Source organism: Bemisia tabaci, unplaced genomic scaffold (assembly GCF_918797505.1).
Source record: "Bemisia tabaci unplaced genomic scaffold, PGI_BMITA_v3".
Lineage (NCBI taxonomy): Eukaryota > Metazoa > Arthropoda > Insecta > Hemiptera > Aleyrodidae > Bemisia > Bemisia tabaci.
In genome coordinates, this window is record NW_027311744.1 from 242,924 (window position 1) to 259,489 (window position 16,566).

The following is a 16,566-nucleotide window of genomic DNA, read 5'->3' on the forward strand; positions in this document are numbered from 1 at the left end:
ACTCTGCTTTAGGTGTACAGGCTCGCATGACTAGTGGTTCGCACGTTTTTTAAGACCCATCAGCCTTAATGGCGAAGCATGAATGATCTATTATCGATATATCCCCCTTAGAAGGTATGGTAAAGAATCGATTATTAAGGTGTACGTTGCGGAAACGCTGTTTATCGATTATTTTCTATGGGTTTAATGGCACAGCAATCGATATAATCGCAAAGCACGGCATACCACTGATCAGCCTCCCAGAATTACTCTGTACAATGCTATAGTTTATGATGAAACGGAGAGTTTTGATACATATCTTTTACCACATCTCGTAGTTTCCAGACAAAAGAATGCAATTTTATTGGAATGCTGTCAAATCCACACTCGCAAGTAAGTTCTTTTGAATAACCACGTATAGCCTTTGCCTATTCAGCTACTCTGTTTGTCCATCTTTGTCCAGAGTTTGCAGCGACTCAAATGTATACGCATAATACATCTCAGAGAGGCCCTACTTTTAATAAGTTATGAGAGTTTTTACGCTGCCAAATTTAAGGGATTGCGCAAAAATATCTGCACCAATTGAAAAGTTTCATGACTGATATCCGTGCCAAACTTGTTTTGACAATACAGTAGATCAAATGGATTGAATCGTCAAGATATGAATCAATCGCATTACAATTTTAATTTTCTTGGATCGAAAATTTAAAAACATCCATAAACGCGAAAATATACGCTGAGGGAAAGACCCAAAATTCCAAGCTCCTTATTCTCAGCCATGGGAGCATGGATTTTACGCACTTTTCAAGCCAGTAGAGTGGACTTCTTTATTTTTCGAGCGTTTATAACTTTCTTTCATCCAAATTTTAGAATTTTTTATAGGCACGAAAATATCCCGGAGAAAAGACCCATAATTCCGAGCTCCAGATTCTTGGCCAGGGAAACTAGCATGAGAGCATGGGTTGTTCTTGCTTTTTGGATCAGTTGCATCACTCCATTATTTATCGCGCGTTTTAGCTCTCTCGAATCGAAATTTTAAAAGCATCATTTCTGGGATTCTGCGACTTCCTCCTTACTCCAAAAAAATTCAATGTGCTTAAAAAATAAATGCGGGCTGCTCTCAATCGATGATAATGATTAGACCCTCTAACTAATACAAAATACTTATAAAGGGAAAGCTTTGGTAGCTCCTGTATATTTTCATGTAGGTTCTCATCTACCTTAAATTTAGTTAAAATTATAGGGTTTTCAGATATATCTCTTATTTTTTTGTGGTGAAATATTAAGTTTCTTGCAAGAATTAGTTGTCAGGGATATTGTGTTAAATTTACCCTAGTAAAAATTGGCGATAGGAGCTGCGTTTCAAAATACCATAGGAATTCTTATAGCCGGCTAAAGGAGGCGATAGAAAATCATATAGCTGGCTGTAGAAAGCGGAGAAAATCACAGAGCCAGGCTATACGAAGAGATAAAAAATTATGAAGGCGGGCTATAGTTCCTATCGCCGGACTATACACCTTATTGCCATCTGCTATGAAAGGCTATAAGAAATTGTGTAGAAATTCGTGTGCTTTGGAAATCATCAGGTTTGATACGGAACCACCTTAAATTTACAAAACACACGTTATATTTTCCTTTAATACATATTTTTTTTAATCAATTAAAATGAGAATAATCCATACAGAGCGTGCAAACATTTCAGAATCATGAGTTGAAAAACGCTGACTCCGCCAGATTCAAAGTTAGAGCCTAACACAAAGCGGAGCGGCGACGCACTGGCGCCTACAAACCGAACAGGGATACTTCACGCATTGCGCAACGTGTGTGGTATCCCTGTTAGGTTTGTAGGCGCCAATGCGCGTTTCGCGCAGCTGGCTGCCCGCTTTCCGCACCTCAGCGTGTCACGGCGCTTGAAGCAACTATTTCACACCAGAGGTATTGCACACTGCACAGTATCAAACGAAACTGAAGGCGCTCTAATATACATATAAGGAATGGCAGGCATCCATCAAATCAAAAGTACGGAGCTTTCCTCGCAAAATAAATCAAGATACTACGGCCCAAAAAGAGAGCGGTAGTCCAAATACTCACTAAGTCCTAGCATCCGTAATTGGTAACATTTAGTACATACTTTATCGCCTGGCTGTTGCTTGGTTGCCATTGGCTATAAAAGGCTGTAAGAAATTGTGTAACCGGCTATAGAAGCTATTGGAAATTTTACAGCCGGCCGTAGGTCTATGGTATTTTGGAACACAGATTCTACTGCCAATTTTTACCAGGGTAATTCAAAATGTGTGAAATGCGTCTTTTTTATAACACTGCGTTAAAAGTCTGATTGACCCCTACTTAATTAGAGTGCCAATAATACGGTGTCTCCATAGGGACACTCAAAAAAAGCTCCGGCCGTGGAGGCCATAAGCAGCGGACCTGGAGCACGGACTGGATGGGCTATATGGCACTACCGTTCGCCTACGCGCCTGACGGCCGGATTGCTACGTGCGGGGACGATGCGGAGTCCTACGGACATGAAAACCGTAAGTCGCGGCCTCGAGCGGCATAGGCAGCTTGCGCTCTAGGCGCTACTTACGGGCTGGACGGCCGGAGCTCTGCGCGCCGCCGCTGTCCGCGACGTGGTGGATTTTTTCGGAACTACAGCTGAAAATTCACCATTAAAGTACATACTTAGAAAAGAAAAACTTTCCAGCAAAGTTTTAAACATTGAATGAATTATCTTGTGTCAATTTCTGAACAAGATTTTTTTTCTTTCCTTCTTTTTAAATAGGTATATATTTCTTTGTTGATAGTTCATAACAATTTAGTTTCAGGAAAGTGATGGATAATTCAATGTCTAAGAAAGAAAAAGAGCATATGAACGTTAGCTTGTTGATCATGTTTCAGATATCAAGAGAGATTTGAACTCCTTGGCTGATAGTTCAGCAAGTCAATTTGAGAAAAGAGATGAATCTTAGAGAAGAGATGATGCTTATTGAGAAAGAAAATCAGCATATGAATGTTAGCTTATTCATCGTGTAGAGATATCAAGAGAAATTTTCAAAAACCTAACTTTAATGTTGCAAGCCTTCGTAGAAATAAATAAAGCACTGGGGAAGCACTGGAAGGAACAAATGTAGATAGATCAAAAATTCATGCTACCTATTTTAAATGTAGAACAGACTGTCCAAGGTATGATAAATTGCTAAAACTCATTGCAGCGAAAAATGTAAATTGAAAAATCATTTTTATCACTTGGCAGCCCGTTCTCAATAAATGTAATTACTTTCACTCAATGAGAATTCAGCATTTGTCAAAAACAAAACCTGGTTCATCCCTCAATAAAAAATACGAATGCAAAGTAGGAAATCACCCAAATGATTAACAAAGGAAAAGCACAGGCGTAGGTCTAGGTACTTACAGATTTTTACTCCTTACGACTAGAAAAGCTTCAGAATCTTGAAAATGAGGTTGAGAATATTTCAAAGTGTAAATTCAGTAGTAAAAGTTGACAAAACTTCAAGATATAACTCTCCGCAATAACTACCGGATACAATTTCCACAAAATATTAGCGAAGAAATATACCACCGAAAATTGTCACACTTGTTAAAATTGTAGATCTTCCCTTCAGCAAACTGAAGCGCGATTCACACAAAATTTTACCACTATTACAGTACACTGAGCTCCTAGAATTGGGATATGGAATCAGAGAGATATTCACAGCAACAATGTTTGCACTGGCTCTTATCGGATAATCAACGCAGGCAAGATTGGCTTATAGCTTCCGCTGGCGGACAGCTATTTTGGCAACAGAGAAGGGAGGTGTTGGATGTCGGAGAGTGAAATACTACCTACTCTCAATTGAAAACATTTAAGTATAAGCCAGAGATTAGATTGAAATGGAATAAAAAATCAACCCAATCTTATGAGCAAGCAAAGTGGCACAATGAAGTTGCAATCGGTAAATAGACATTCTTGTGTCTACATTATCAGTATTTTAGTGTGGCGGTAATTTACTCTGTGGGAAGATGCGTGGCAGGTAATTGATTGCTTTTCTTGGATTTAAGTTCTTTCCCTTAGTAGGGGGAAAATAAGTGAATTGCAAACGAACTTACAGGAGGAGAGGATATGAGCTCAGTGTGTAGGTAAAACTGACAATTTTCACTTCACTCTCGTCGCATTTCCGAAAGTATTTGACAAGCGTTATCACACAGAACTTTAGAATCAATCGTGCACCGCACAGAATCAAGAAAATATATCGAAAACCTCCAAAATTAAACGAAAAACGAACACACGTAATGAGCAATGACCAACAATGACAAGCAATTTACTAGATTCTAACCTCAATAAACAACGCTGAGTGGTGGCTGCGATCGCTCCCGAAAATGTTCAAGGCTGGCGGCAACTTTAAATTCACGCACTGAATAACATTGACGTAAAATATTATAATTTTCTGCGAATATACACGTAGCCGTCTCAATTTTAATCTGATGGTGACGCCATTTTCCGAAAACTGAATCTCACCTCACTGCCAACGGCCGTGGAAGCGGTTGGCTCCGATCCTGAAACCCGTAACTTACGCTCGGCTCCTAACCGGTCTTACGGCCATGAAGGCCGCGCGGGGTCCACGGGACACCGGCCGCTGGGTCCAGTACTAGCTGGCGCACAGCGCGTTAACGCCGGGATCACCAGTGTCCAGAGCAACCGGGTCACAGGGCCGTAGTTTTTTTTTTGAGTGGAATGAAAGAAATGAAACTATGAATACGCCACCAAGAGTGGGCCTTTTGCTTTTTTTAAAAGAGTTCAGATATTCTGCCGTGCTAAGGAAAAAACGCCGAATGAACATTCGAGAGTCGCCAAATTTCCTCAAATAAAACATGTAATTTTGAGAAAAGTTACACATATTTTTCCTTGAAATTTTAAGATATTTTAGATTTAATTGTGAAAAAATTGACCAAAAAATTTGATGGAAAATATTCACAATTTTTTCCAGTAAATTCCGTTTTTTCCTGAAAGGAATATTGCAACGTCTAAAGGTTCATACGGCGTTGTTCCTTAGCACTGCAGTATTATGCGTAGTGCAGTCCATTTGCACCTACAATGAGATAAAGCTAATTTGTATTGCCAGTTGACGTCACATTAAAACAGCTCATAATTAAAAGCGGTCTCGTCCAACACAATTGTGGGCGGTCAGAACACTGGGCCATGAATTAGGCCAACGATTTCCAAGTACGGGGGAACTCGGAAGGCAATAAAGACCGGAACTTATTTTCGATACCCCTTATCTTTAAGTCGTTGCCCCCGTTTAAGAAAATAGCGGGGCTTGGAGACCCCCCTCCGCCCTCTCGCCCCCGAGAAAGAGAAGACAGAACGGTCATCTTGCACAACAATTGCAGAACGAGACAGCCCTCACGCGCCGCGACTTTTGATAACACTGTAATTTATTTATTTTTGCACGGTCGTTTAAGCCCAGTGCGTAAAATTGCGGTGAATGAATAAAAACAGTGCCATCCATTCTAAAATAGAGCTCTAATTGATTTTATTTTATGAGCCTTACAATCAGCTGTCGTGCTGTCAAGAGCCTAGATAGCGTTTCTTTGTCCTCCTCCTTTGCGTTCGAAAGAAAGTATTTCTATAGTGTAGAGGGTGTTGGCCGCGTAATATCGTCTGTTTAATATTCGAGAATGTTGGTGCACTTTTTGCCTCTCTCCGTTGTTTTCCTCGGTGAGTGATGGATTTCTTTCCTTAGATGCCCGTAATCATTACCCAAGTAGCGCAGATTGCAATAAGTAGCAATTGCATAATATAAAATTGCAATTCCGCACTGAGTGCTGTTTATGTTGCCTAGCTCCTATTTGAAGGGGTCCCATTTATTGAAACTTTTTGCGATGAAATTGAGATAAGTTGCAATATCTTTCTGGCAAATGGAGCTCATTTTGTTCATTGTTTAAAATCGGCGTAAATTGACTAAATGATGTAAAAATATTACAATTTGATGGTAAAAAATTACTATTTTGTTGAAATCACATTGCAATTTAATTTCAATATTTTCGTTGCACTGTGCTACTTGGTAGGGGACATCTGTATCTCTGGTCGTTGCTCTGTCATGACTTTTTTGATAATCCTCGAACCGTTTATAGCCACATGCCTATAACCCAAGTAGCACAGTGCAATGAGAATATGAAATAAAATTGGGATTCAGTGCAATAAAATTGATTTTTTTTTCACCATGAAATTGTAATACTCCTACATCATTTGGTCACTGAATGCCGATTTCAGCCAATAAACGAAGTGAGTTCTATGTTCCAAAAATATAGGCAACATGCAGTGCAATGAGAAAAAGCAACTTATTACAATTGTATTTAAATGTATTTCACAAAGCAGAGTGCCTCCAACCAGTAGATAGGCAACCAGGCAACATACACAACACTCGTATGCAGTAGCAATAATTTTACTACGCAACTGCAATGTATTGCAACGTATGTTCTCGGGACATACGTTGTCCCGACTTACGTTGTCAAAACAGTGACAGCTTCGAATCGCATGGACATTTTTGCTTGGGCGTGATCTCTATCAGCAGTATGTCTGACTGAAGTCAGGAATAAAGATCCACAATATATATCTGAAAAATCGAACGATTTTTACCCTTAAAATAAGTCGTAATTAATCGTACTAAAATCCTCACGATACAATTTTAAAAATGAGGGTGACACACTGATTCTCTTTCCTTTGTTCGATTTTCAGTGACAGCTAAATAAATGAGTAGATTAATAATAGTAGTAGTAGATTCATAGAGTAGATTAAAAGATAAATGAGCAGATTAAATAAATAAATAAATGTGCATGGATAAACATGCGAATATACATGACGCTCTTTTCTAAAAACTCGTAATTTTTACAAAGGTCGCTAGAATGTCATTGTGGAAGCAATTGTTTGACGATGCAAAATTAAATCACGCAATCATTGTTTCCCTTTGATCTAAAAAGATTGTCTTAATTCATCTGACTTCAAAGTAAATTTATTTTTATAATGTGATTTAAATTTCAGATGTCATCCAGCTCTTATCAATCAACAATGAGGGCGCAACAAGGGCTGTAAGTAAAACAAAAGTTTTTGAACTTCTCTTTGAATCTTAATGAAAATCGTTGATACCAAAAATTAACACATTTAGTTTTTTGAGGTATTGACAGGTGAAAACAAGAACATCATTAAATCCATACATTGTCAGAACATTTTTTAAGTGAAATTGCATGTCTCTAAATGAAAGGGCTCTCTATTAATGAATTTTACTAAGAGGTTCGGCAATACCCAAACCTCCCAGCTGCAAGTTTATTTTGAGTTCGGTACCTCCTTCGGTGACTTATGAATCGCAACGTTGGTGTGTGGTTTTGGTACCGCCTCGCGAGGTGGTCCGAAAAAAGTTTGGTGCACTAAGGTTCAGTTACACGATCAAATTGAGCCATCAAACTGAAGCTCTGATTGGTGGAAAAAGACCTGAGGTGAGGATGCGACCAATGAGAGGCCCAATTTGATGGCTCAATTTGATCGTGTAACTGGACCTCAATGCGCATCCTTGCTGAATTTCAAGATCGGAATTCGGAAGTAAAACTAGCAGGCGCTTACGACTATCATTGAACTTCTAGAGGCGTACTACGCCCGCTAAATTGCTGAAAATGCATGAAAATTAGTTGGACAAAAAAACAAAATAAACTAAAATAGTAATCATAAGAAATATGCATTCATGACGAAGATTATTCACCGTCATTACGGTTGATTGAATAAAAATAGAGATTCTTGAGTGAGTGAAAGCAGCTGCTTGAGGTGCAATACTATTTTCAACCTAAGTGCGCTGCGCTTTCAATCATCAATCTGATGGGTCACGAATTAGAGGATCCGCTCAAAATCCCTTCAATTCGTTAAGTATGCAATTTGATCTCCCAAGAGTTAGTTTAGTTGCTACTGCTCAAAGTGAACAGCCGGTATCGGTGGAAGGGGGAAGGAAATAAATATAGAAAAAAGAATGAGATGGAAGAGAGGAAAAAGAATAGGAAGAATAATGAGAAAGAGAAAAGAAGAAAAGAAAATCTATTTGTTCCTATGTAAATCGTAAGCAAAAATTTAAAATCTCATTTTTAAAGCTCATTTTTCCCCAAATTGTCGAGAAATTGTTCGTGCCTTTGCTGTTCATCTATTCATCTTATCGGCTCTTTCATCAGTGAGTGACTTATCAAGCATTTTAAAAAGGAACCCAAAAAATTGAAATAACGGAAACCCTACATTTTTGGGTACTACACATCATCCCATGTAGCAGCCAATGGGTCTGTTGCAAACTTTCAGCTACACAAAAAAAAGAGAATTAGCTCTCACAGAAAATGGCTCAAAAATCACGATGAGCGCATTGGGAGAGTCTGAAATGCACTCCTATCTTCACAACCTGCGTATAGTATATGCGTTTTCTTATAAGCTTCCCGCTTCAAAAACGATACTGCGGCACAGGTGAACTTTTCGTAAGAGGAGTCGATCCATCCAACCTTTGCGCACTAGGATGCTACACAATATTCAACATGGCCGACGCTTCCGCGGGAAAATCGTGAGGAAGTACCATGGTCTTTGTCCACGGAAGGAAAGTGTAAATTTAAACACGCCGGTTGATAAAATCCCGTCTCGTCACTTATATTTTGGCGGGTTCACTTTGACCATGTTGAATATTGCATGTAGCCTGTAGCATCTTAGTTCGCTAGGGGTGGATGCAATGACTCCTCTAAAGCCCTGTCCACACGAGCGTGGTTCGAGGAACTTGTTCGACGAACTGCTCAGTTCTCGGAGCTTGACCTAGAAAGGAGGGATGCTGTCCACACGAGTTCGCCCGAACCGGAACCGGAACTTCAATAAAAGTATACAATTATTGCAAAATAATAGATTATTACGGCCGCCAAAGTAACAAAAATAAATGTCAAGACATGTAAAGGACGTAAAAAACAAATTCACATCAAAAGAAAATCTAGGAGCTCGGAGTACGGGAGAAGTTCCGGGTTTAGGAGGAATAAGTTTTCAACTCAGCTAAAACTTGTTCCGGGAACAAGTTCCTCGAACTAGGTTCCGCGAACCGCGCTCGTGTGCACAAGGCCTTGAACTGTTAATGTATCCCGTTGCATCGTTTTTGAAGCGGAAGTTTAGAGATCCATATTTTTTTGCAAATTGTGAAATTAGGAGCGTATCTCAGACTTTCCCAATGCGCTCATCGTGATTTTTGAGCCATTTCTTACAAGAAAATAAACTTCTTCTTGCTCTGGCTAAAGTTCACGACAGGCCTGTTTGCCAGGACCGTGATTATTCTACCATTTGATGTTTGATTCATCTACTTTTATACCTGTTCTCGCGATCCCAAAGGCGGCGCGTGCAACCTTGGACGAGCAGCAGCAAGCAAACGAGCTGGCGGATTCGCTCAAGAAATGGCTGCCGGCGGGGGTCGGGTTACTCAAAGAGGGCGTAAGCGGAGATCAAATGGCGAAAAATGACAAACTCCTGCCACTCCACTCCATTCTTGGCGACTCGAAAGCCGAATCCCGGAAGAGGAGGGAAATCACCGAGGAAGTCTTGGAGCTTCAAAAAGAAATTAGTAATGCCCTCGGGGAACAGGTCAGTGTGTGTGAAAAATGTTATTTTTCCATCTTCAATATCACGAGCTAGAAATTTTACACGGAAAATTTTTAAGAAAAATAATGGAGATGTTGCATGTGTGAGGGATTTGCGATTTGACCATTGATTCTTATGTAAAAGTTGGCGAGAAACACGATGGTGCCACTGGTTTTCTCTGAAATCATCTCCCAAGCTCAAAAAAAGATCTCAAGTTGAGGCCAAAATGGAGGGAATATCCCACGTTATCCTGAGAGTCCACCTCTACATCAAGGCAAACTCTCCATGCGAATATAGGGAGGAAATACATTAGCAGGGTTGCCTTGTTTTCAGTTTTGGAGTCCCCAAATAAAGTGGCAGCCCTGTCAATGTATTAGCTCCCTATCTTTGCATGGAGAGTTTGTCTTGATGTAGACGTGGACTCTCAGGATAGCGTGGGATATTCCCTCCATTTTGGCCTCACTTTGAGAGCTTTTTTTGAGCTTGGGAGATGACTTCAGAGGAAACCAGTGGCACCATCGTGTTTCTCGCGAACTTTTACATAAGAATCAATGGTCAAATCGCAAATCCCTCACACATGCAACATCTCTCCATTATAAGTCTTGACAGTTTGAACATGTAGGGTATTCAACGACTCCAAAAAATTAGATGAGACGACGAACCAGCTATAAAGCCCTCATCACAAAATAGCAGAAATATACGTTCATCCAGTTACGATTTTGCAAGTTGGCAACACTGTTTTCCCTCCATTCAAATACATGTAAAAGTATCGATTTTAGGTGCGGCAAGCTGCCTCGCCAAGATTCGATTTTTTACATATATTTGAATGGCGGAGGAACAGCGTTGCCAGCTTCCAAGAATCGCCACTGCTTTGATCAGAAAAAGTCCAGTAGATTCAGATTGAACGTAAGTTTCCTCGAGAAAATGGTAAGTAACCTGTTTTACCTGACATTGGTGGAATCGCGCAGTTATTTTGACTTCGTTTTGATATTTTGAGCTACATTCTAGCTCATCCGTAAGGAACATGTATTGGCATAGGTATACAAATTTACATTCGTTGTTCTAAACTGAGCCAGAGATAGAAGTTCCAAATTGCAGAATGTAGTCAATTTTATGTGCTCTCCAGGCACATTGTGCCCAGTTGCGTCATATTTGGACTTTTTGAAATGGGGAGCTATACCATTTCTGGCTCATCTATGAAATTATGTACCTTCATAGCACATGTAATGACACGTACATTGTTTCTAAAATTGGCGGGAGATAGTGGTTCCACAATTGGACTGCATTTTGCAATTTGGAACTATAAATTTTGGCTCTTCTGGAAAAACACTTGTGTGTATAGGGAAACTGATGGCACATACGTCGTTTTTAAACCGGCTATAATTTATAGTCCTTAATTGCAAAATGTAGTCCAATTGCAAACTGTGGTTCAATTATGGTTCATATAAGAAAATGGGCAATAACCATAACAAGTGTTTTAGTGTTGCGCTTTTCTGATCTGACAGGTAGTGGAGAACTATCCCGAACCAACTGGTGGCTACCCGGTGCCGGACACGCCTGAGTATGTACCAAATGTGTCAGAGGTTGAAGGTTTCATCGACGCGGCACAGACAGGCAAACGACCGCACAAAAGGCCATAAAACAGGCGCACTAGCGGCCGACACAATTTTATTATAATGTCCCGATCGAAATTAGTATTTTTCTGACCAAGGCACTCTTTAAAAACATTGGAATTCAGCCACTAACATAATTGTTTAATATACTGACGAAACTCAACTGCTTGGAAAAATTCCTTCAGCTGGTGCGATTCGAAAAATCTTGGACTTTGCGCTCTTTGAACCTTAAGGATATTATGACAAAGGTTAAATATGAGAGCTTTTATAAAAAGTCAATAAGCTGCGAAAGTTGAGGAAGCGACGCTCATCATGGTAGCTGAGAGAATAACTCTAGGCTGGAATTAAGATATTGTGAAAAAAAGAGTGCATCGTCACATATTGAAAATGTGTCAAAATTCGTCGCTTGGCTGACACAAGAGCGCAGCTACTCACGGAGATGAGCCCGGAAAAGCATTGAATTGTATGGAAGATAGGGTTCATTGCAGAGTGACGTTACGCCCTTATGTCAGGTAGGCGACGAATTGCATTAATTTCGTTGCGGGGGTCCTCACAATTCAAAAGAATGTGATTTGCGAGGAAGTCCATAGATGTATGACGTATTTTTCATCGGTAGAAACCTGCCTTAAAAATTAGATATAAAGCTCATGTTTGATTTTCGCATGGAGGTTTTTTAGTTTCGCATGAGCCAATAGGGCTGTTAAAAACAGAGCTCCTGAATGTTCTGAAAGTAAAATTTCATTAGTTCTGCCTCACGCATTTTGACATCATTACGGAAGTTTTCCAAAAAGATGAAATTTGCTGAAATGTATGAGGTAGGCCCATTAAAACTTTACTTTTAAGAAGATTAAATATCTTTGAGTAGTACAATGCCTTTGCAAACACCCCAACGTTTATAAATTAAATATGATGTTGCCTGAATCTCTCGATTAAAAATCAAAATAATAATAATAAAAAAATGAATGTAGACCATATTGTAAGAGTATTAAGGATTAGTATTCACATTTTCAATTACAAAAATGCATTATTTTCACCTAAGATATTTAAAGTCCGATCATAATCATCAGCTGTGTTTGGATACTCTTCAGATTAAAAATAAAAACTCTAATACTTATGCGCAATGACCTTTGTTCTTTATCAATTTTCTAGATTTCATTCTAGCCTATAGCCTAAATGGCATGAAAATTGGGCCAGTAGAGTACCCTAGAACTAAGCGTTACCAGGAATGCAAATTTAGGAGGCTTCGGAGAGTATAGTATAAAAATATGCGCTTATTTTTGAGTCACCCAATATGATCAAAAATGGATGAGTGGAAAGAGTGGTAAAAAAGTGTTTTTCGAACGTCATCATAGCACTTTATTTTTTATCAATGAAACTTCAATCTCACTTTCGTTTTAAGTACTTCGGATGCCAGGCTAAACGCGAGCAAAAAGTTTGATCTTGCGTTCCACACGTGAGTGTAAAACATGTTAAAGGTTACCCTATTTCCACGACGAGGTGAAACTAGGTAAAAATATTTTTGCATCCAGAATTAGGAAAGCACAACAACTACGCAATTCTGCGAAAATTGTCCAATTCCAGTTTTAATCGTTTTACTCGTAAAATGTGTGATAAAATATCTCACATTTCACTTTGTTCACAATTCACATTTTCACTTAGAATGGGAAAATTTTCGCAAAAATACCAAATAAGCTCCGAGGAAAATCGACTTTTCTGGGAGGAGGGGTGATCGGAAAAATCTAAGGTCTTAATAGGGTTTAGCGAGTCAAAATATGTAAGAGTCAATGTATCACACATCGAGAAAATTTCTAGAATGCATCTTTAATACACTTTGATACCGAAAATACCTTTGTACACATTTAGGCTCTGAAAAGTCGGCTGTATCGGATTACTGGTAGCTGATAAAAATAAACCGAGGTCATAATCAGATTTTGCAGCTGTAAATATACATAAAAAACACACTACCACGGGTCCAGGATTATTTATCAAAGTGACTTGCACGCATGACAAACATCCGTCAAAGATAATTTTCCCAGGAAAAAGTCGCTTATCCAGGACAAATGATTGGTAATGGGAAAATACAAAGACCATTCTCGGACTCAGTGGCTCAGAATGCATCGGAATATCATTTTATTTGGACTGAGTTAAGCAGAAAGGAACCAACCCACATTTGGGAAAATTGAGTTATGAGTGGTTTTGAACTCAACCATTGCTCTACTATCTATCGCCAAAAATTCAAAGTTTTTGTTGGAGCAAATTTTGCAGAAATTGAACTTGAAGTTTATCTTTTACATTGAGTCTTATGCAGGAGCCAAACTTTAAACCTCTTTTCTCGGTTCGATCCCGATGTGGCTTGGTTCCTTTCTGTTTAACTCCGTCCATTTGAGAAGAAATTTACCTACATGCCGCACGGGTAACAGTTGCAAAAACACCGAAAATGCCCATTTGCCGAGTAAAATCGACTATTCCGGAAAATTGAAGGGTGATGGACAAAAACGGAGGTCATATTTGGATTCAGCTCCTTAAAACTACAGTTGAAGCACCTTATTTTGTCCTGTCGACATTTTTGTCATTTTTTTATACACGTTCTTGATCGTCAGAATAGGAAGAAAAAAATCTTCGGTCTTATAAGCGCCAGAAATCACAAGTTTGAGTCAAGTTTCTCGGTTAGGATGTCAAAATTTTGCTAAAGTGAAATGTAAAATGAAATCAGCGACCCAAAGTTCGTAAGATTCATCAACTTTTAAAACTATACACAATGTATTTAATTCCGGATAAAGCTCCGTTAAACCCAGTCTGTGGACCATAGTGCGGCGCTCCAACGAACCAGAACAGAACTGAAGTTACCTATATACTATGTATACATATGCTCACAAGCCTTCTAAATTTTCATTCCTGTTACCTTGATAGTTCTAGCGCTCTACCACGCCGATTTTAATTACTTTTGCGGCTATCGACAGATTTTTAGATGAGCACGTTGTAATCAAATTTTGGAAATATGGGCCATATGTTTGTATATTGCGTGCTAAAGTTTCGAATTCTAATTTAATCAAGGTTTCACTTTTTGTCATAGTTCGTTTGAGCGTTCCTTTCGACCGATTTCCATGATTTTCTAGCTATTAACAGGCGATAGTCCCTACAGGTTCAGTTACACGATCAAATTGAGCCATCAAACTAAGCTCTAATTGGTGGAAAAAGACCTGAGGTGAGTATGCGACCAATGAGAGGCCCAATTTGATAGCTCAATTTGATCGTGTAACTGGACCTTATAAGATGAGCTCGCTCCAGTCAAATTTTGGGACTATTATGATCCAGAGTTTTTATATCAGGGTTTGCTGGCGAACTAAGCAAGGTACGGGGTAATAAGCAAAAGTCGACCACCAATGGAAATGGCGAGAATTTTAACTTTGGCGGAAAATTGACCAAAGTAGAGTTGTTGAATATTGGTTTGTTCCTACAATTCCCTAAGGCCTTGTCTCCACGGGACGTTTTCATGGGATTTGTCCCAAGTTCGAATCGCAGGAATGAAATTTCTGGGATTTTTCCCAGTTACCGTCTCCACGGGACGGGCCTTATACAGTCCTGCGACTAGTTTGCGCGGGAAGATAAATTAGTTAAAGTCGAGTATTTAACCGGGATTAAAATATTAATTGCACTCAATTGACAATTAGACACATTATTTTAACTAAACAAACATAAACAATGTAGTAATGAATAAAATATCGCACAATTCGTTTTCACTTCTTCTTCTTCTCTCAGTGGGTCCTAGGGGTACAAGTACCATACTTGGTGCTGGGAAAAATATTGATTAACTCAATATTTTTCCCAACTTCGTAAGTGGAATTTTTCCCTGGGACAAATCTCGTGAAACGGCAAAATCCTAAATTAATCATCCTGATTTCTTCGCAGATATTTGTAACACTTTTCCTTGAAACTACTTCCGCCCGTCGTTGCGTTCGGAAGTGTTATATAGTGGGGGGGGGGGGGGGGGTTGTCGTCAAAAAATATTAACGATCTAGAGACCATGGGTAGGGTGATCCGATGCTATACGTCAACGGTGAATTTCGTAACACACCAGCAATAATTAGGTTAGGATGAGGATAGTCGATTTCCAAGGTTTCTTATGGGACTATTGCAGTGCCTATTGCTGAATGAAGACTTGCATCAAATTTAGAATTAACTGTTTGAAAAATATGTGTTCAGATATGGGACCTAGCCATTCGTCAATTGAGCTTACAATACAAATTTTACCGCTATATCATTAATTGTAACAACTCCGTAAAATCCCATGTTTAGGTTGCGACGAGAATAGAAATCGGACAGGTCCACTCCCCGCCCGCCTATTGAACGACCGCTCCATGCGTTACGTTTTTTTGCAGGCCACCACCAATCTACAGTCTCTATATCGTTGAAAAATACCGAAAAAATGTGTTGGGTAATTTATGAACACTCCCATTGGCACGGAGGAAAACGTATGACTTAAAAAACAATTAGTGGTTCATATGGAACACCACTAAAAGTAAGGCAACATAACATAATAGTACATAAACCTTCGTTATGGTATGTGATTCAATGTCTTTGTATATATTTCATACTATGGTACGAGCTACCACAGTATGGTTCACAGACCTATAAACATTAGTTCATGTATGAATATATTAATGGTGTTCCCATATGAACCACTAATTGCTTTATAAGCTGTAGCTTTTTCTTAGTGAGGATCATGGTAGATGACAACAACCGCAGAATGGGTTATAGGACATTTCGTCAACGATTTTTTGTCGGCACACCTGTTTTTTCCAGTAATAAATATAAAAAAAAATATAAATATAAAAATATTTGTAAATAAAAATAAACTGCCAAAATCGAAATTAGGATCATTAATCTTACTAAAAACTTAAAACCAAGATATCAAAGATAGTTAATTACCAATCATTTAATTAAAAATCCAAGAAAGGGAGGAAATCCAGAAATCCTTAAACCATGCGTCCACGCGTTTTTTCGGCACGGGGGTTTTGGTCCACGTGCCAGTTGAGACCCAAAGTTAATTGGCCCACATGTAAATACAAACGACAATTGCTCACGACGTTTTTGGAAGAAAATGTATAATGTCTTGGAAGAATGAGGGTTTGCTTGTTTTTTTGTTTTGTCTGTTCGGTCCAACGGAGAATAATACATAGTTGAGAGTTTTGGTAAAAATGGGGAGCGTCCATTCCATGAGACAAAATTCACTAAAACTCTCTCTCTACACCTCTTTGGTGTAACAGGACTTAATTATCTTTCAAGAAGTTCCCACCTTCACTGTTAAAAAAAACGGAGTGAGACTCAGCACAAGCGCGAGTAAGA

The 16,566-nt window shown here is 39.0% G+C and overlaps 1 protein-coding gene across 2 annotated transcripts; it reads left to right on the forward strand.

The window, feature by feature from the left end:
* The first annotated feature begins 71 nt into the window (after positions 1–71).
* On the forward strand, positions 72–12,341 carry LOC109039320 (uncharacterized). 2 transcript variants are annotated; one of them, XM_072305737.1, is made up of 4 exons: positions 72–372; positions 7,019–7,065; positions 9,362–9,610; positions 11,113–12,341. In XM_072305737.1, the coding sequence occupies exons 1-4, from the start codon at positions 333–335 to the stop codon at positions 11,245–11,247; spliced, it is 471 nt and encodes a 156-aa protein (XP_072161838.1). In that variant the 5' UTR covers positions 72–332; the 3' UTR covers positions 11,248–12,341. The 2 variants fall into 2 exon arrangements, with proteins under 2 accessions (XP_072161838.1, XP_018910290.2); XM_019054745.2 differs by lacking the exon at positions 72–372 and adding an exon at positions 5,172–5,695.
* Positions 12,342–16,566: the final 4,225 nt, after the last annotated feature.